Source organism: Andrographis paniculata, unplaced genomic scaffold (genome assembly GCF_009805555.1).
Source record: "Andrographis paniculata isolate CXL003 unplaced genomic scaffold, ASM980555v1 Contig5END, whole genome shotgun sequence".
NCBI classification, from domain to species: domain Eukaryota; kingdom Viridiplantae; phylum Streptophyta; class Magnoliopsida; order Lamiales; family Acanthaceae; genus Andrographis; species Andrographis paniculata.
The window spans coordinates 172687-191882 of record NW_026137595.1 but is presented as its reverse complement, the minus strand read 5'-3'; the positions used below and the strand labels follow the sequence as shown (position 1 = coordinate 191882).

Below are 19196 nucleotides of genomic sequence, written 5' to 3'. Positions count from 1 at the left end.
TGTGTCTTATTTTTAACTTGTGGAAATTTTGTTGGGGAAAGCCGAGAGATTTGGATTGGTTGGATTCGCTCGGTTCAAGTGGGTAAAAGTGGGATCCCTTTTTTAAACCAGGCATCGTATTCCCATCACACCGATAGTACTCCTCCTAATAGGGACCTGACTGCATTGCAAGTGATTTTTATTTGGGATTGGAGGAGGAAGGCAGGCATTGCAAACCTATCTGTATTATTTACCGGCGAGATTCAGATTCTTGCAATGCTTTATGTATTCCAACAAGTATATGATGTAAAAGTAAAGCAAAAGAAGAGTAAAAGAGGAAGGAATATGGTATATATCTGTGGGTTATGTAGGTATGTATGTATTAGATGGTGCACAAGTTGAGAAATATCCCTCTGGTTTATATGGCTGTGGATGGATGGGCAGCCACCCCACCCCACCCCACCCATATGCATGTATGCAATGGATCAATTGGTAGGGATTCTATTCTATTCTGCAGATGGAAGCCTACTTGACTGGTTTTTTAGTTTCCTTTCCTTCAAAACATGGTTATCACTACCACACTTGAAAACTCTCACTAATGGAATGAATGTAACAAGAAGAGTGATGGAGTTATAATAAAGGCCCTCCCTAGTATAGTCTAGTATTGTTGTTCTTCTTCTTTCTCATGTTCTTCTTCCATGATATAAATAAACCAATGAGAGTGGCACAGGTGGAGAGATAGACATGCATTTAATTCCAGCTCTGCTCATATCATATCATATCCATCCCCACCGGCACCTTATTACTTCTGCTTCTGCTAATTCAATTATCAATACCATGCATTGAATGCACTATATAATACCCAACAAAACTAAACTACTACAATACACCAAAATAAGATCCACCTGCCAAAGTAAGACACGTATCTATGTATTAATTTGTGATTAGTCATGTATAGCATAGATCTTCAATGTACGATGGAACTTTATAAAGTATTCTTGAACCAATAATACATATATTATACAGAGTGAGAGTGAGAGTGGATGGGAAATGCTCTAGTGAGAGTAGTAAAACTAAAATCTACAAATGAATGAATGAACTCAATTAAGAGAGTAGAATTTGTTAATCACAGAAAAAGGAAGAAAAAGCAAATTGCATGCATGCATGCAGCAAGCTTAACCCAAGTCCTTCTTTTCTTGCTTCCTTCTCAGGCTTAGTTCGCCGTTGATCGTCCACCACCACCACTGCTGCCGCCGCCCAACTCTACCCTTCCCTACCATACCATACCATACATACCCTATCCTGATTCTTTCTTCTTTTGCCAAATGTATATGCCAATCAATTCTTGATTAGATTCCCCACCACTTTTCTCCCTATTTCCATTATTACTTCGCTTTCCCAGTCTATATATGTGTCGTCTCCCTCCCCGCATTTCTCCTCCATCTCCATCTTCCTTCTGTTCCACACTTCCTCCTTGTTTCCTTTCCTAGCTAGCTCTCTTCTGCTTGCTTGCTCTTCACATTTCTTGTTTCTCCTACCCAACTTCCACAGACCTCAATTTCCTTTATTCTTCGTTCACTCACTTTTCTGACATGGCGCCCCCAAATGATCCAATCAATTCAATCTTCAGCGTCCTCAAACCCGCCAAAACCGACAACCTTTTTCAACTCCATGGCGGGAAGCTCTCCCTCAAAAACGTTCCCCTGCTATCCGAAGTTCCCCCCAATGTCACTTTCAAACCCTACTGCTCCGTCTGCCCCTCCTCCGACGCCCCACCCCCCCTCTTCCACCGCGCCCAGTCCCTGTCTTCCAAGGGCGGATTCCTCGGATTCGCCCAGGATGGGCCCTCCGACAGGCTCACCAATTCCCTCGGCAAATTCACCGGCAGGGATTTCGTCAGCATCTTCAGGTTCAAAACCTGGTGGTCCACCCAGTGGGTTGGGAACTCCGGCTCCGACGTTCAAATGGAGACGCAGTGGGTAATGCTCGATGTCCCCGAGATCAAGTCCTACGCCGTCGTCATCCCCATCGTCGAAGGAAAATTCAGGTCAGCCCTTCATCCTGGACTCGACGGCCACATGCTCATCTGCGCCGAAAGTGGTTCCACTCGCGCCAAAACATCCTCTTTCGATGCAATTGCGTATATTCACATGTCCGACAATCCTTACACTCTGATGAAAGAGGCTTACACTGCCATCAGAGTGCACCTCAACACCTTCAAGCTCATTGAAGAAAAAACTGCGCCGCCACTGGTGAACAAGTTCGGATGGTGCACCTGGGATGCATTCTACCTGACCGTGGAGCCTGCCGGAATCTGGCATGGAGTGCAGGAATTTGCAGATGGTGGCTTCTCCCCGAGGTTTCTCATCATTGACGATGGGTGGCAGAGCATCAATATGGACGAACAGGACCCCCATGAGGATGCCAAGAATCTTGTGCTCGGGGGGACTCAGATGACTGCCAGACTTCACAGACTTGATGAATGCGAGAAGTTCAGAAAGTACAAGGCCGGATCAATGCTGGGGCCGAATCGCCCCAAATTCGACCCCAAGAAGCCAAAGCTGTTAATATCCAAGGCGATTGAGATCGAAGTTGCGGAGAAAGCCCGTGACAAGGCGGCTGAATCTGGGGTCGCAGATCTGTCTCAGTACGAGGTTCAGATAGCAAAGCTGCAGAACGAATTGGACGAAATGTTCGGCGGTGGAGGGGAAGAAGAGAAGGGTGGATCGAACAAAGGCTGCTCAAACTGCTCTTGCAAGTCTGACAGCTCTGGAATGAAAGCATTCACCAGTGATCTGAGGGAGAGATTCAAGGGGCTGGATGATATATACGTTTGGCACGCCTTGGCTGGAGCCTGGGGTGGGGTTAGGCCAGGGGCAACCCACCTCAAGTCGGAGATTATTCCATGTAAATTGTCTCCGGGGCTTGATGGAACCATGACTGATCTTGCAGTCGTCAAAATTATCGAGGGGTCGGTGGGGCTGGTTCATCCAGACCAAGCTGCTGATCTGTATGATTCCATGCACTCTTACCTTGCCAAATCCGGAATTACAGGAGTCAAAGTGGATGTTATCCATGTAAGTGTGCTTGATGATATATATTAACTTCACTTTCTTTGCTCCACTGGTTGGTTGGTTGGTTGACATATTGTATTGAACTGATCCAAAAACAGATGCTTGAATATGTCTGCGAAGAGTACGAGGGCAGGGTCGAGCTTGCCAAGGCTTATTACAAGGGGCTGTCGAAATCCCTGTCCAAGAACTTCAAGGGGACAGGGCTCATCTCCAGTATGCAGCAATGCAATGACTTCTTCCTGCTTGGAACTGAGCAGATATCCATGGGAAGAGTCGGTAAGAAATTTGCAAGATACTTGCTGATATCATGATCCAATCCAGCAAATTAAATGTATGTTCTTGTTGGCTTCTAAGTAGGTAAGTAGGTTAATATAAGTGTGGTGTTGCATGCAATATACACAGGGGACGACTTCTGGTTCCAAGACCCTAATGGTGACCCGATGGGAGTGTACTGGCTGCAAGGGGTACACATGATCCACTGCGCCTACAACAGCATGTGGATGGGGCAAATCATCCAGCCCGATTGGGACATGTTCCAGTCCGACCATCTGTGCGCAAAATTCCATGCCGGCTCCAGGGCCATCTGCGGCGGTCCCGTTTATGTGAGTGATTCTTTGACTGGCCATGACTTTGATCTTCTGAGGAAGCTGGTGTTCCCTGATGGCACCATCCCCAAATGCATCCATTTTGCTCTCCCGACAAGAGACTGCCTCTTCAAAAACCCCCTCTTTGACAGCAAGACCATTCTCAAGATATGGAACTTCAACAAGGTCAGACAGTACAAACAACAATTTACTCACTCCTCTATCTATCATCCCAAACAAACAAATTCAATTGGTTTGCTTGTTAATTCGACAGTATGGCGGCGTTGTTGGGGCCTTCAACTGCCAGGGCGCCGGATGGGACCCCAAGGAACAGAGGATCAAAGGTTACTCCCAGTGCTACAAGCCACTCTCCGGTTCAGTTCATGTAAACGACATCGAATGGGATCAGAAGAATGAGGCAGCCGGAATGGGAAGTGCTGAGGAATACGCTGTGTACCTCACGGAGGCGGAGAAACTGTTGTTGGCGAAGCACGATTCAGGGCCCATCTCATTCACCCTAAAGTCGTCGACATTCGAGATCTTCAGCTTCGTGCCAATCCAGAGGCTGGGGCAGGGGAGTGTGAAGTTTGCACCGATTGGGCTGACCAACCTGTTCAACTGTGGAGGGACCATTCAGGGGGCGGTGTACGATGAGGGCGTGGCGAAGATTGAAGTGAAGGGCGAGGGGAGGTTCCTGGCATATTCGAGTGGTTCGCCGAAGACGGCGTACGTGAATGGAGGTGGGGTGGGGTTCGAGTGGGCAACCAGCGGGAAGCTGAGCGTCGACATTCCATGGTATGAAAACTGTGGTGGAATATCCAACGTGACTTTCGTTTTCTGAGTGAGTGAGTGAATTTTCAGCCTTCATTTTGCACGTGTTGGTTTTTAAGCATAACTACACTACTAAATAAAGTCCTCCATGCCTGCCTGCCTGTCTGTCTGTCTGTGTCTGTATGAAATGGCCCAAGGTTAAGCCATGGAACTATCTATCTATCTATGTATGAATGTTTCCCTTCACTTCAAATGAAAAATACAGCTGCTTGGCTTGGCTTTTTCCATCTCTGTATATTGCTTCTTGATTTCAATTGACAACCCACCCACTAATAAAATAAATAAATTACTACTATACACGGATTGACAGACTGTCGAAATATGAACTGAATAAACATACCTATCTAATAATATTGTAATTCTGCAAAATGAATGGCCTATTGCCCAACTGCACAGTACAGGACTGTCTGATCTTATCTATTGCGTAGCAGATTTAGTAGTCTTGGAAACAGCAAATTTGTCAAAACTTTTCACATATTTACATTCACCAAGAAGATCAATGATATTATTCTTTTATCTACTATGCAGTAATAATATATTGAAGTGAGTGGGATGAAGTATACGATAGATATCAGCAGTTGATGGAATGCAATGGCAATAGCATTGGCTGCCAGCAGTGTGCCTGTCTGTTTACAGCACCACTTCACTTGCAAATTAGGAGAGTATAATAAGTCCTATATATTTATGGAGGAGTTGACTGCACACACATCTCTGTATCATCTTCATCGTCATCCTCCTCGTTGTCATTCTCATCCTCCACGCTCACCCAATTGCTGGGATGCCTTTGCGACGGGCCCTGGCAGGTGGCATCTGGATCCACAAATGCAATTGATCAAAACCAGAGGGAAGATATCAAATCACGATGAATATAAAGGTGACTATATTATTTATAGCAAGCAACCTTGAATAGGATACTCATGGCGGCAGCCTGCGTTGTTGTTATCTGCAGAAATGTCCGTTGCATCGAACCTCTCTGCTGTTGCCCTCTGCTCGGTACTGCTGCCATCTCTTGCTGCGCTTTCTGCAAGCAACCACATAGACTTGTCAATCGCTGAAGCATACATGCAGCTGCATAACAGTTTGTGATGTGCAGCACGCATTACCTGGGAGATCAGACCAAATTCTAGTGTGATCGGAGGGATGCTCCGATGTGTTTCCTTTAGCCCTCCGCTGTGGCAGAGCCCCTTCAGCAGCTACACCAGAAGGTTGGCCACTGAGTTGCGATGCAAGCATGGTGGCGAGCACAAGGGTAGCATCAAAGTTTGAGAAGGAGACATCATCTGACCCAAACTTCGGCGCCATTAGGATAGGCCTGTGTTCTCCAATTGTGAAAACATGCTTAACAAGAACATTATCGATGATATAACCATAGCACTCAATGCTGTTCTGTCCAAATTGAAGTGCTGTATAAAATACACATGCAACAGTACATTGCATAGCCAACTCCGTTTTTTGTTAAAAAAAAAAAAGAAAAAATTCAACAACTCTATTATACTTTTTGTATTTCCAAAAACAAAAATGGCAAATTGGATCATAAAGGAATCGATGCAAGATATAGCTACAATAATGTTAACCCACAAAAGATAAAGTGTGTCAATTAAAATCCGTAAGACGATGAAACTTACTCTCCGGCTTTATCAAAGTATAAACCTATATCGACCTCACATCCCTCGCAGAATGAAAGAAATGCCTGCAACATGAGAAGGAAAAAGAGAAAGATGAAGTCGGATAAAAAGTGCAAAGACAATGCATTTCTATTGAAACATCAGAATAAAAGAAGGCATGCAGCATTGTAATGAATGAGGAGATATATAAAAGAAACTACCGGACCTCATGTGACCTATGTATAGGAGTTCATAAGATGAAGTAGTTAGCTCACTAAGGTAATCTCAAATAAGAACAACAGATGTCAGCAGATAGTAGCATCACCTTCAGCTCCTTTACTCCAAAGGTTACGTCTATGGGATCACCAGTGTGAGTATATTGCACAAACTCTTCAGCAGGATCTATCCATAGCTGAGTTTGTAGTGATGCATCATTCTCTGAAAAGAAAAAAATAATAATTACCATAGCTATGAACCAAGCAAATTGAAAACAATGATCACACATCTTCATAGTGCAATGAACCTTTGGTCGGATCTATATAGCTTCTGAATTCAACCGCTTTTCCCCCGATCTGATCAGCAGCATCTGGTGGCAGGGCAGATGGTTGGGTTGCAATGACCGTAATCTCTTGAAGGGTTGACTGAAAATTCCCAAGTAATTTGTTGAGAGTTTGAGGTCTAACAACAAAATTGCTGGGAAGTTTCTGCCGATCGAGTGATAGATGATGTATATTATGTTCAGCGATGCAAGTAATCCAATATGTTTTTCTCAGACCTGGAAAAAATAGAGTTAAATTGGCATTACGAGGCATGTACAGGCTTCATTTTGAACACTTTCCAGTATTTACATTCATGTTACATACGTACATAACTAAATCCCAAAACAGGTGGACAAGGATGTCGTCTCTAGATGAATGAAAAGAGCTTCAGATGTTTAGACTGGCTTATCCGATGCAAATTAAAATTTGGTTACAATTGGAGAGAACTATTAATATCACAAGATTCAACATCTCTAGAAATTTGTTCAAAAATGTATGACTAATCTCTTCAAACATATATCTATTTATTATTTCTAGAAAACTAAAGATATGTTGGACATGTCTTAACTCCCATAATCTGTGAGCACGTCTAAATTGATGGAATAAGTCTTGTCCACGTTTTAAAAATTTGCTTAGAAATTCTTAATTATAGTTGCAAAAACATTATGGGCTTAAAGTTTTATGCACAATCAGAGGCGAGCATAATGTCTCTCATGCATAATTCCACAATCTACAATATATATTCAACAAGCAACACATTTTCAAGAAAGACAAACTTATTTTTGCAGCCACAACATACACTAAAAGTAAAATCAATGCTATAAAAATGTGATATCACTATCTATTAACTGTTATACAAGAACGGTGAGAATGAACACCTATCAAGAAGTTACACTCTCCGATTGAAAAGGACAAAAGGAGAAACTCAGGCAAGCATATTGGCATTATTCACACCAACAGAATAGCCACATTACTAGATATCACAGTTTTTATGATAGCTTCGAAATTTAAAAAGTATTGTATTTGTGGTGCCATAGAACAACTTATCATGCCTACACAGGGAGGAACTTAAAAATTTTCTAGGTAGATATTTGCATTACCATTCGATATATTATTTAACACACATTAGTTCTGGTCGTCTCTATCTCAAAGTGCTATTGTGGCGGTATGCCAAGGAATCATTCAGAGTCTTTTGAAATTCTATAAGCTATCTATCAATGCACACTTCCATCAATAAGCATAAATATAAAGATCTCATAAGGGACGTTCCCTGTGGCCTCACAGACAATTAAGCACCAAAGGTTTCATACCATTAAGACAATCCAATGTCCATTGCACCTTCGATGCATCGGAATTAGCAAACAGGAAACTTAAATTATCTATGCGAGTGACTGAGGTTCTCAGCACAGCACACATGTCCTGCATAAATAACGCGAACATCGGGTTTAAATTCACTAACTACCAAATTAAGCATGCCAAAGATAACTACTGATCACTGCTGAAAATAGCACACCTTCAAAAGTACACTGCACTGAACCCGGGAACCGGATACCGAATATACATCAAAGAATTCCGGCTTGAAGGTTGTGGATTGGTAGGCTGACTTTGATGAATTAAGAGTATGGAGGCAAAGCTGCACCCAAGAAAAAGAAACAAGCATGATCAAAATATTTGAAATAAATAAATAAACTCCTAACTTCAAATTCCCTTTTGTGTGTGTGTGTGTGTAAAAAATGTGTAGAACAATCCGAACAGGAATTGCACGTCTCATAAATCAGAATCTCTTCAGAAATCATGCAATAGGCCGTTCTATACAGTTCAGGTCGTTATTATTAATTAGCATCAGTAAAACCCTAACTTTAGTAACTATGCAATTAAAAGAGTTAAATTCAAATTTGAACAATCCAACTAAGATAATCACAAAAAGAAAAAAGAAAAGAAATTTACATAGAGGATCTATCACAAGAAGGTTGGATATAAAATGGAATTAGTTTAACAACAGAAACTATCGCTACCTGAGCAGGAGACGCCTGAAAAACCAGCTCGTTACCAATGCGGGCGAGGCAGGTGATGGAGCGTGCAAAAGTCTTGAGGGAATTCCCATTCAGCGTAAACTCCATTCCTCCTCTTCTCCCTCTTCCTCGTCCGTGTCGATGACTCTCAGTCCCGTCAATGGTTTTTCAGGACAGCAATGTATTTCACGAACGAGCACCTTGGTTACGTTTCTTTTAGTTTAGATTCGAAATTGGACTTACACCTGTACTGTACACCAAACCTTTGGCGGGAACTCACACCTACAGACGAACCGGAGCATCCATCGTATCTCGTTACCGCCGGTATACATTCAGGTTGGGTTTGTTTTGGGCATTGGATTTTCAAAAATCCAATAATATTCATATAATTTAAAAATTAATTTTACCTTTCAAATATTACATCACATTTATTTATATCATATCATTCAATTATTCAAATTTAAAAATTTTACTATTCGTCCAAATTCAAATTCCAAAACCCCAAACTAACACACCCTATAAAAAAAAAAAAAAAAAAAAAAATTGTAGGTCCATCTTTCTTAATAAAATAAATAGTTTTAGTGTGAGTATGATTATTACTTTTTGTTTTGTTTTTCTAGTTGATAATTTAGGAATTTTTTAGTTATGTATTTAATTTAATGAATATTACGCTAAATGTTACAAGTATAAAATGATTTTCGTACATGTTTAAAATCATTGCAATGGAATATTAATTTATTTTAATTAAGATGATATATATTATTAAAATATTAAATAAAAGCAAAAAAGATGTTAATAAGTATATTTTTTAATTTTGTGATGAACACTAAAGTGATCCATGTATATCACTCTATAGATTTCATTTTATCTGTCTAATTGAAATTGTATAGTTGAATTAAGATATAGTACTATTTTCTCATCATCTAATTTGTTGTTTAATGGAGTTGATTTGAAATTATTACCTTGTCTGTACCCATTTTATACAATACAAGTTATTTTTGAATTTTAATCTCCTCCCTATTACAAAATAGAAATGGTAAGCATAGATGTATAGTTTTGTAAATTATAGTATTATATGTCAATCTATTTATGCGTATATCAATACATATTTAGTTTGACTTGGTCAACTTTCATTACTAACGTCTATCCATCTCATCTCATCTAATTATTTTACTAGTAAAATGTAACCAGTATAGACGAGAAGCTGGAGGCCAAAAACTAGAGCCGATGGCGATGGATGATACGTAATTGATTGATAGATGAATTATGGTGGGGCCTGCCCTGCCCTGCCCTGGGGGAGCGTATACAAGAAGCAAGCGTGTTTGTCAAATCAATAATATAATAATATTTGATTTGATTGGGAAAACAAAACACGTGGTACCACCTCCACTCCATCGCCCTCCTCCTCTCCTTCATTTTTATTTATTGAATTCACTGCCGACACCACCATTCACATGCATAGAAACAACCAACCAACGGCCGACTGGATCTCTCCCAGTATGTATGCATCTCTTTCTCTATGTGAGCGCAACCTGGTAGTAAATATAGATATATTATGCGCTTGTGTGTGTGTGTGTGTATGAATGGAAATAGTTGACTACACTACACTAGACTGTATCTGTCTATCTATCTATTACTATTACTATTACTATTACTATTACTATGATGGTGCTGGTGATGATGACGATATTATTGATGCATGCGGACAAAATTTAAATTAAAAGGCGAATGTAGCAGGCAAGAAAAGCGGCGTAATCACCTCCCCCGCTCTCTCTCTCTCTCTCTTCTGACTGTCAGAAGAGAGAGAGAGAGAGAGAGTAAAAAGAGGGTGGATCGCGTTCACACGCTAACCGGTTTACCGGTCAAAACGAACCACCTTTGATGTGAATCTACACTACACTACACCACCCTACCCCCTCATAAATGCAATGCTATGCTATGCTTCCCACCTCTTCTAGGGGAGTAATAGGACTCTATTAGCTTAGCTGCTACCCCGCCTGCTTTGTGTCCCCTCTATACAGCTAGCCTACACTATACTACACTAGTATTTAATTTTATTTTTTTTACTACTCACTTACTCGTATGAATCAATCATCTTCTTCCTTCTCCTCCATCATCTAATCCTTGCCTCCCTCCCTCACACTAATAAACCCCTTCCCTTCCCTCCCCTTCCCTTCCTTCTTTCCTACGCTACGCTGACTCCTGTCTCTCTCTCTCTCTCTGTCTGTCTGCCTGCCTGCCTGTGCATGAGAGGAGATTGAATTGATTAACTATGATGATATTCAAAGATTATTCCGCCACCATGGACAATCCACTTCCTCCTCCACTCTTCTCCTCCTCCTCTTCTTCGAATTCCTCTACTGCTTATTGCCCCTCCAACTCCTCCTCCTCCTTTAATTTGGATCTTTACAATAATTGCTCCTCCATCACCAACGATGCGAATAGCAGCAGCAGCATGTTGATGAGAGAGTATTATTCCGATTTGGTAGTTGGCAGCACCTCTTCCTCCTCACTAGGGTTTATGGAGCTGCTCAACATGCAGCTCGACTTTGGGTATTCGACACCAGCTCCCTCTTTCCCTTTCGCTGTGGAAGATCAGGAACAGCCTCCATCCTCTAATCACCTGCCTAACACTAGTACCATTACTAAGCAGCAGCAGCAGGAGGAGGAGGACTACCTGTTGAAAACGCCCTCGACACCCAATTCGTCCACCATTTCCTCCGAATCCAATGATGAACTACAACCACCCGCGGCACTGGATATTGGAGAAGAACCGGCCGGGGTTGAAGATGACCAAGATCAGGAAACAACCAAGAAGACGACGACAGCGAAACCGTATGTAATTTCTAATTTCTCTCTCATTCTTAATTAATTAGTTAATTGTATGTATTGTACTATATAGTTAGTGAGTCTGTCAGTAAATTAATTAATTATGAATCAATAGGTTGAAGAAGAAGAGTGAGAGTGAGAAGACGACGCGGAAGAGGAAGAGAGAGCCAAGATTTGCTTTCATGACAAAGAGCGAGGTGGATCACTTGGAAGATGGATACAGGTGGAGAAAGTACGGCCAAAAAGCCGTCAAGAACAGTGCTTTCCCTAGGTATATGTATACATCATCATCATCTTCTATATGTACGTATTACTCTTGAATATTGATTGATATTACTACTTATTATAAGAGGGGTACTGTAACTGTAACTGTACTGATCACACTCTACTCTGTTCTGGTGATAATGCAGGAGCTATTACAGGTGCACAAGCGCCTCATGTAATGTGAAGAAAAGAGTGGAGAGATGCTGGAATGATCCGAGCATTGTGGTCACGACATACGAAGGCCACCACACTCATCCAGCTCCCTCCCCCTCACCCTCAATCATGCATCACCATCACCATCAACGCTCCTCCGGTCTGAGTCTTATAGGTTTCTCAGCAGCAGCCATAAATAATAATACTATAACTAATCAACAAATGGCACCACCTCCTCACCTTCCACAACCACAAGGTTTCTTTTACGGGAGCACAAGCACTAGCACTAGCACTAGCACTAGCACAGCTGCTGAAGGAGGAGGAGGAGGAGGACCAGGACCAAAGCAACAAGACCACCACCACCTCACGCATCAACTGCTAACACTAACAGACAACAACGCCTATGGGCTTCTTCAGGATGTTGTGCCATCATCTACTCTTAATCTTGTTAAGAATGAGGAACTAGCTGGCAATCACCACTAATCAGCTACTTCACTTCATCCTTGTGTCCTCGTTATAGCCACTCAATTGTCCACTGTATATCATATCATAGCAATATATATAGAGAGAGATCATATCAACGTTTTGTAGCTCAGCTCATTTCATTATCAGTGGTACAATACATAAAACAAATACATTGATGCATGATGTGTTCCAATATAGTAGTAATTCAGTAATCTCTTAATTGATGGATGTGCGTGCAGATAAGCTGGCAGGTGAGTGGGTACGTTTATATGTAGAACATCTGCCTTACAGCCCGATGGGAAAACCTGCTTGTGGGGTTTAGTTGTTGTTTCCTTTCATGTCAAATGGAGAATAGTCTCTCAGGACTAGATGGACAGAAAGTATTAAGGGTTTCATTTCAGTTTTTGTAAAGTGAAATATAGTATATTTTTTTACTGAAAGCCGTGTTGGTTGAATACTGGTCATTTTGAATTAGAAATCCAAATCAAACACTCCCTAAGTTTCTTGCATTATCTCCTCCATTGGATGAGGTTTTGCATGTACATCCCCTACCCAACTAAAACCACAGGGATACTAGTATACTACCAACTAGTAGGGAGTATAAAGGAAAACCATCTGCCTCGACAAGTTATGAAATATATGAGATCCAATCTGTCAAAAAACGAACGGCTATCTTGTTCCAAACTGAAACAAACAAATGTAACACATAAAATATCCTACTGCACATACCAGGAGAAGCGAAACATATAGCAGTCCCACTGAAACAATTGTCCATCACAATCTAATGAGGCGGGGACATGCCTCTTGTTTGAATGCGGTGGCAACTTCAGCTTTTCAAACCTTTTCATCTCAAGTCCTGCTGCTGTTCTTCCAGATTATCGAGTTGTTGTTCATAAAGTTCATAGTCTTCGGGCTTCTCCCACTATTATAATCAAGGGGTACACAAGTACCGATCAAATTAAGATTCAAGGTCAGAGAAAAGTATATCCAGAGATTGCATCACGAAAAAAACCAACTTCTTACCCTGCTTTCACATGTCACACAGTTATAATAATACAAGTCTCCATCAGGAGAGACGTGCTCGCTCCATTCACATTCTATGGAGGGTTCCATATCATCAATCGAATCTAATGTATGAGATGCAGGTGCTGAGCCATTACTTGTCATGACTGCTGTCTTGCATTCTGCATCTGAAGACTGAAAATGGATTGCACAAGTCAAGATGCAACAATAATTCAGAAAGGTGTCTATTGCTTTAATAAGTGCACTTCAAGCATTTGTTGTATCATAATTTATACCAAATAATACAGCATTAGCAAGACCAAATACCATAGCATGAAGACATACAGTGCCACCGATGGACTTTGTTGAGTAATATCCGCTACTTAAAATAATAATTAAATTATGTAATTCTGTGTTGCTATCCTGATTGTCGTAATTGCATCCTCATTTCAGGATACACCACAAATTATCAAATATACAGCTTGAATACTGATGATCAATATGCCAGGCATCAATCAAGCAAGATGACTTCGGAGGGAAGCAGAAGCTAGCAGGTGCAAATTACTAAGGCGGCACATTATGGTTTCAAGAGAGAATTATTTAACCACCCAAACTGAATGTTGCAAATAGAATACCTATAATCTGTAAGCTATTCAACTATAGATATAAAGATCCGCGTTTAGATAAAAAGATTGCAGGAATAAGTTTACAAGTGTCTACAATGCACCTTTGTATGAGCAGATCAAAAATATTGTTACCTTCATCTGTTGCACTTCATTGGACATCATATGCCCATTGGTTGTGTCATTGACATGTTGACTGGGCCTGAAGAGAATAAAAACCAAAGCAACAAGACAATGAATTCAACATATAATAGAGGCAAAAATGTTTCTATAGGTCAAGAAATTGGTATGTGCATCACAAACAGTTATCATTGGTGAGAGAATTACATACAGTTAGGCATGAACGCTGCTGCAGTTGTAGTCCTAAATATAAAGACTATGAAAGACATTACAAAGGCAATGACAAAGCAGGATGACCAGAAACTTCTAGAAATGTATACCTGCACTGTCTAGATTTTATCAACTTCTTTCAAAGATTTGTCTAGTTATGTTAAGTATTTTGGAGTTTTAGGTTGATTTGGGAATAGTAGAAAGTTAAAATTAAAATAGGTGTTTGATGTGACATAAATAAGTATTAGATATGATGTTTAGAGCAGAATACATTTTTAACATAATAGTTTAAATAAAAACAGGTTTGGATGTAATGCTTTTTAGAGTGGAAAATTTTAATAAATCACCAGAAAACAGTTTCGAGAACATAATTAAACAGAACCAAGCTTCTTGAGAAACTCTATTAAGTTCTAAAATGTAGAAGAGCTATTTGTGTAATTGCATAATTGTTGTGAGATTCACAACTTCATTGAGATGCTATCAATTCCCTGAAATCTGCTCCAAGTAATTAGTAAAAATAGGGTCTAGTATAACTTTAAGAAAGGATGAATACTCATAAGTCTGTACATAATCTATATGAAAAACATCTGGGACAAGCATTATCCTCCAAAATTTCACTCTTAACAAGGTCTCAGTGCTATACAAAGCACTCTACTTAGAATTTCTTCCTAACCTTCGTCACCAGTCCTCGCAATTTTAGCCTGCATAGCTGCACCCTTTCCAACCTTCGCTCCTGAAATTCTTTCTGTGGAATATCCTCAACATGTCGTTGAGGAAACCACCCACCTACGTGAAAGGGTCACTCCCCCACCAATCTCTCCAATCACATCTTTTGGAGAACTACCATCCGTGAAATGTGCACAGTTTTTCAAACCATCATCAAAGGGGGAATTGCTCATCCAACTAGTACAAGATCCCCTACAATGGACCATCAGTTTAGAACCTATGATGTGGCCGCCTCAAGGATTCTTCTTAACTGGGGAACTTCATGGCTCGTAATATGATGCAATTGATAAGGACAAGAAAATGGAAGCATTGAAGACAAATAAGATTTAGGAGTGAACTGATATACTAATCAGAAGGGCAGTATGCTGATTGATGCAAATGGAGTATGTTATGAAATACAAAGCACATGGATGTATTAAACGAAACAAGACACGGCTTTTAGCTACAGATGTGCTCAACCCTGTGGAGTAGGCTCTAAAGACACATTTGGACCAGTGGCACAGCTGAGCATTGCAAATTTTGCTATTACTGGCAGCAAACCATGGTTGAGGTCCAACAATTTAATGTCAAAAATACTTGTATGCATGGAAGGTTTAGATGGAGGTTCTAGTGAGATATAGCAAGAAGATATTGAATGGCCTTAAATAGTCCCCACATATATGATTTGGAAAGTTTTCTAATGAGGTGCTTTGGATGGGACCCAAATGAAGCCAAGAGATGATGACAAATTATTTCCTCAGATTCAAGAGGACTCATGGCTTCTTGTTGTATAAAAATGATATGATATGTGAGATTGTCAAATGCTAAAGAGAGATGGGGTGTGTTCTTTTGGAATTTGGTTTCAGTTTTTTCACTACGCAACAATCCCAATTCCCGGGAAAAATGTATTATTTCTTCCCACAATATATCACATGCAAACCACTATTAAATCAACAACCAAAAAAAAAAAAAAAAAAAAAAAATCCAAAAGAACATACCCATAGATTCTAAGCAAACAATTGGCTAAGGAATTTGAGATTGAATCCTTGGGAAGATAGATATACTACCTAGGGATTGAGATACCCCATTCAAAACAGGGTATTCACAGAGACCATGAGTAAGTTGACCTTGAACGCTAACAAGTGCAAATTGGGAATGAAGAATGCTTATCAGTAACTTGAATAATAATATGTAACTAGAAGAACTGTTGGCCTTCTCAAAGTCTTTCAGATCCTACCAATACTCATGGATCATGATCTAACCTCAAATTCTCTTGCATTAACTAATAAAAAAGTACAGATTATGGAAAGGATTAACTTAGACCCTGTACATGTTTCTTGTTTAATAAAGGAAAAGTACTTGTGTGCAACCTTTTATGTAATCTTACAGAACATCCTCGAATCCTTGAAAACTTTCAACTGGTACCTAAACATGGAAAGAACTTAGGTATTAACTAGGAATTATTTATTAGACTAAACCACATGGTCTGCCAAGGAATTTTAGTGTCCACAAAATTACATAAAAACATATCGTACAAAGTTTACAAAATCAGCTATTACCATGAGGAAAAGATAAATAACAAGGACAAAAAAAAAAAAAAAAAAAAAAAAAAAACAAATCAAAACATTACCTTGAATCGCCTACCCTTGGTTTCTTGGGATCTGCAAACCGAACTATTAAAGGTTGATCACATCCCTAAATCACACCTTCTAGGCATAAGTATTATAACATGAGTAGATACAAATAGCATCCAAGTATAAGTGCTTACTCTCATCACATATGTTCCATGCAAAGCTTGAATAGCTGCCAGTGCCATATCTCTAGAAGTATATTGAACAAATGCACATCCTTGAAAGACAAGAAAGTTAGCATGAAGAATACAGTTATTGATCTAGGAGGCAACAATCAAGTTTTTTGCTATGTGCTCTAGAATGTAAAGATCAAACTATAAATGAAAGGACACAACTGGTTTATGCCTTTATGGTCAATCTAAGTAGCGTTTCCTAAAGAATAGACCAGAGAAACAAACTTGTTAATATGTTTGATGCATTGACAATTCAATAGCAAAGCACTGAGAAATCATGAACTTGGCTTAAAAAGGTGAGAGAATTACACAGACCACGGTTTTGCTTGAATTCATCTCTGACAATAAAAATCTCCTCGATAACACCAAAGGGTGAAAATATCTGGTAATCCAAAAACTCAATCAGAACTTCAAAGACGCAGATACATATATGAAGTGCAAAAGGAACATGGAATATTTATTGCAAAGAAAAGACAGTCACCAACTGTTATATGCAAGCTATGCATGCAACACATCACCCACATAATCAACACTCCGCAGACATCATAAGACTTATTTGTAGTGGAAAAGGGGACGTATATATAGAAAACATTATCACATTTTGGTTATGTAACATGCCTATTTGCTTAAATAAGCACTGTAAATATAATTCTACAATGCAAGGACCAAAAAAACAAATCAAAATATTTAGGCATATCCCATATCAAACCTCGTTAATAATGGCCAGGGTAATAGAAATCAGAGAAGAAAATGACCGTAACAGTATGGATTAGCAAAAATATCAAAGAAGAAACAGTTAAGAGTTATTACTTCTTCAATGTCCCACTTCAAAGCTTGCCTATTTAAGCAGCCTACATACAACTTGGTGATCTGTGCACCACCAGTCATCCCTGTAGAAAATTAGATCATCACATCAGCAAGATGCAAAGATATTAATTCCATTCAGAATCATATGTCATCAGATATCACCAAGTCGTTCACTTTCCCGATCTGCATATCTAACTTTCAAAGGATTTGCTGCCTGAACAAAATCAACATATTACAAATATGTTAGAAAAAAAATTATATATGTCAATATTAAATATTACTAACCCCAGGAAAAATATAGTTACTGTGAAATGCCCCAATAGCTCGTTCGGCTTGCTCTAAAGTTGCATATTTCACAAAGCAGCACTCTGAAAAACCATAGAACCAAAAAAATTACACAAACATATTTTTTTATTGAAAAAGAAAGAAAAAGAAAAAAAAAATGTTAATTATCCTTACAGGCACAGTATTACAGACATGAGAAATCAATATTGAATAAACTTAAGGCAGTAACATGTGCATAACTAAGCACATCAAGACACAAAACACCGTGTTTGCTTGCATCATGATAGAAGTGAATTAACCTTCGTAATAGATAGGACACATGGAAAAGCATGCAAACCACAATTATTTTGTCGCTGCATGAAAAATAGCATAAGAAAGTACCCTAAACTAGTTTTCTTCAAATATTCTTTTCATAACTGGATTTTTTCATGTTTGTAAATATACTGCAAATGAAATTCCACTATAAATACAAAATAAAGCAAAAAAAAAAAATTCATGGGTCAGTGTTCCATACCCTGCTGTAAACCGGTTCGTTTATCCTTAAGAAGAACAACCTCAAGAACGTCACCATGTTCTTCGAACGTAGCCCTTATCTGGAGGCAAAGGGTTGATACTATTTAAGTGAATGCATTCAGAAACGTATATTGTGGAAAAACAAAACTGCTTTGAGCAGTGAACGAGATCTTCACGTCAATCTGAGAGAATATAAAGGTACTCACATCTTGTTCAGTAGATGTTTTAGGTATCCCAGCCACGTAAAGCTTCACAAAATTTGCGCTACCAACTGCATCTGCAAATTAATATGAGAAAAAATAGTCGAATTTGACTTGTAGACCCAAAAAAGTAAAAGGGCAAGCAAATTACTGGGATGAGAAAATGGCCGCTTTTGCCCCGATAGAGGAGGAGTCGAATTATTGAACGTGCCATTCATCTGGTAAGCATTCGAATCATTCTGCTGCTCTGAGTGGAAATTGTGGTGGTGCCGACCTCCGTGGAAGTGAGGTTCCTGACTATTGTCGTTGTGGTGATGGCTCGGCCTCTCCCTCTCCCTCTCCCTCTCCATAGACGATCGAGCACACACAGTGATATCGGTCCTACGCCAGTCCTGCCACCGCCCGCCGATGGGCATATCAAATTAAATAAGCAGGATCAGAGTCGTCACCACCCTATTTTCCTATTCCTCTCCTTCTAATGATTTTGGGCCTGTTTGGTTTTGATAAGAATGGTAGAAGCCCAACATCCATTGTTGGACGGGGTGGATAGCATGGGAACATGCCATGCCATCCATCCAGACTGCCCATGTAGA

At 39.8% G+C, this 19196-nt stretch overlaps 4 protein-coding genes across 9 annotated transcripts; 2 read left to right on the top strand and 2 right to left on the bottom strand.

Moving 5' to 3' along the window:
* Positions 1-1395: 1395 nt before the first annotated feature.
* On the top strand, positions 1396-4695 carry LOC127258694 (stachyose synthase). Its single transcript, XM_051285639.1, has 4 exons — positions 1396-3056; positions 3152-3329; positions 3456-3823; positions 3912-4695. The coding sequence occupies exons 1-4, from the start codon at positions 1572-1574 to the stop codon at positions 4476-4478; spliced, it is 2598 nt and encodes an 865-aa protein (XP_051141596.1). The 5' UTR covers positions 1396-1571; the 3' UTR covers positions 4479-4695.
* LOC127258695 (uncharacterized) lies at positions 4590-9000 on the bottom strand. Its single transcript, XM_051285640.1, has 9 exons — positions 8627-9000; positions 8125-8244; positions 7922-8030; positions 6596-6847; positions 6398-6510; positions 6094-6158; positions 5572-5780; positions 5370-5489; positions 4590-5278 (listed from the first exon to the last, which is right to left on the bottom strand). Exons 1-9 carry the CDS (start codon positions 8729-8731, stop codon positions 5151-5153), a joined length of 1221 nt encoding a protein of 406 aa, XP_051141597.1. The 5' UTR covers positions 8732-9000; the 3' UTR covers positions 4590-5150.
* Positions 9001-10184: 1184 nt separating this feature from the next.
* On the top strand, positions 10185-12514 carry LOC127258754 (WRKY transcription factor 23-like). The gene is made up of 3 exons (XM_051285722.1): positions 10185-11458; positions 11568-11723; positions 11863-12514. Exons 1-3 carry the CDS (start codon positions 10896-10898, stop codon positions 12350-12352), a joined length of 1209 nt encoding a protein of 402 aa, XP_051141679.1. The 5' UTR covers positions 10185-10895; the 3' UTR covers positions 12353-12514.
* On the bottom strand, positions 12274-19172 carry LOC127258755 (flowering time control protein FCA-like). Of its 6 annotated transcripts, XR_007840354.1 has the most exons (13): positions 18755-19161; positions 18610-18680; positions 18405-18483; positions 17891-17973; positions 17768-17819; positions 17609-17688; positions 17114-17180; positions 16763-16842; positions 16625-16689; positions 14095-14161; positions 13358-13531; positions 13064-13256; positions 12274-12404 (listed from the first exon to the last, which is right to left on the bottom strand). XR_007840354.1 is itself a non-coding variant. In XM_051285723.1 (12 exons), the coding sequence occupies exons 1-12, from the start codon at positions 19017-19019 to the stop codon at positions 13179-13181; spliced, it is 1161 nt and encodes a 386-aa protein (XP_051141680.1). In that variant the 5' UTR covers positions 19020-19161; the 3' UTR covers positions 12936-13178. The 6 variants fall into 6 exon arrangements, 3 of the variants coding, with proteins under 3 accessions (XP_051141680.1, XP_051141681.1, XP_051141682.1); XM_051285723.1 differs by lacking the exon at positions 12274-12404 and having other exon boundaries at positions 12936-13256; XM_051285724.1 differs by lacking the exon at positions 12274-12404 and having other exon boundaries at positions 12936-13256; positions 18610-18674.
* Positions 19173-19196: the final 24 nt, after the last annotated feature.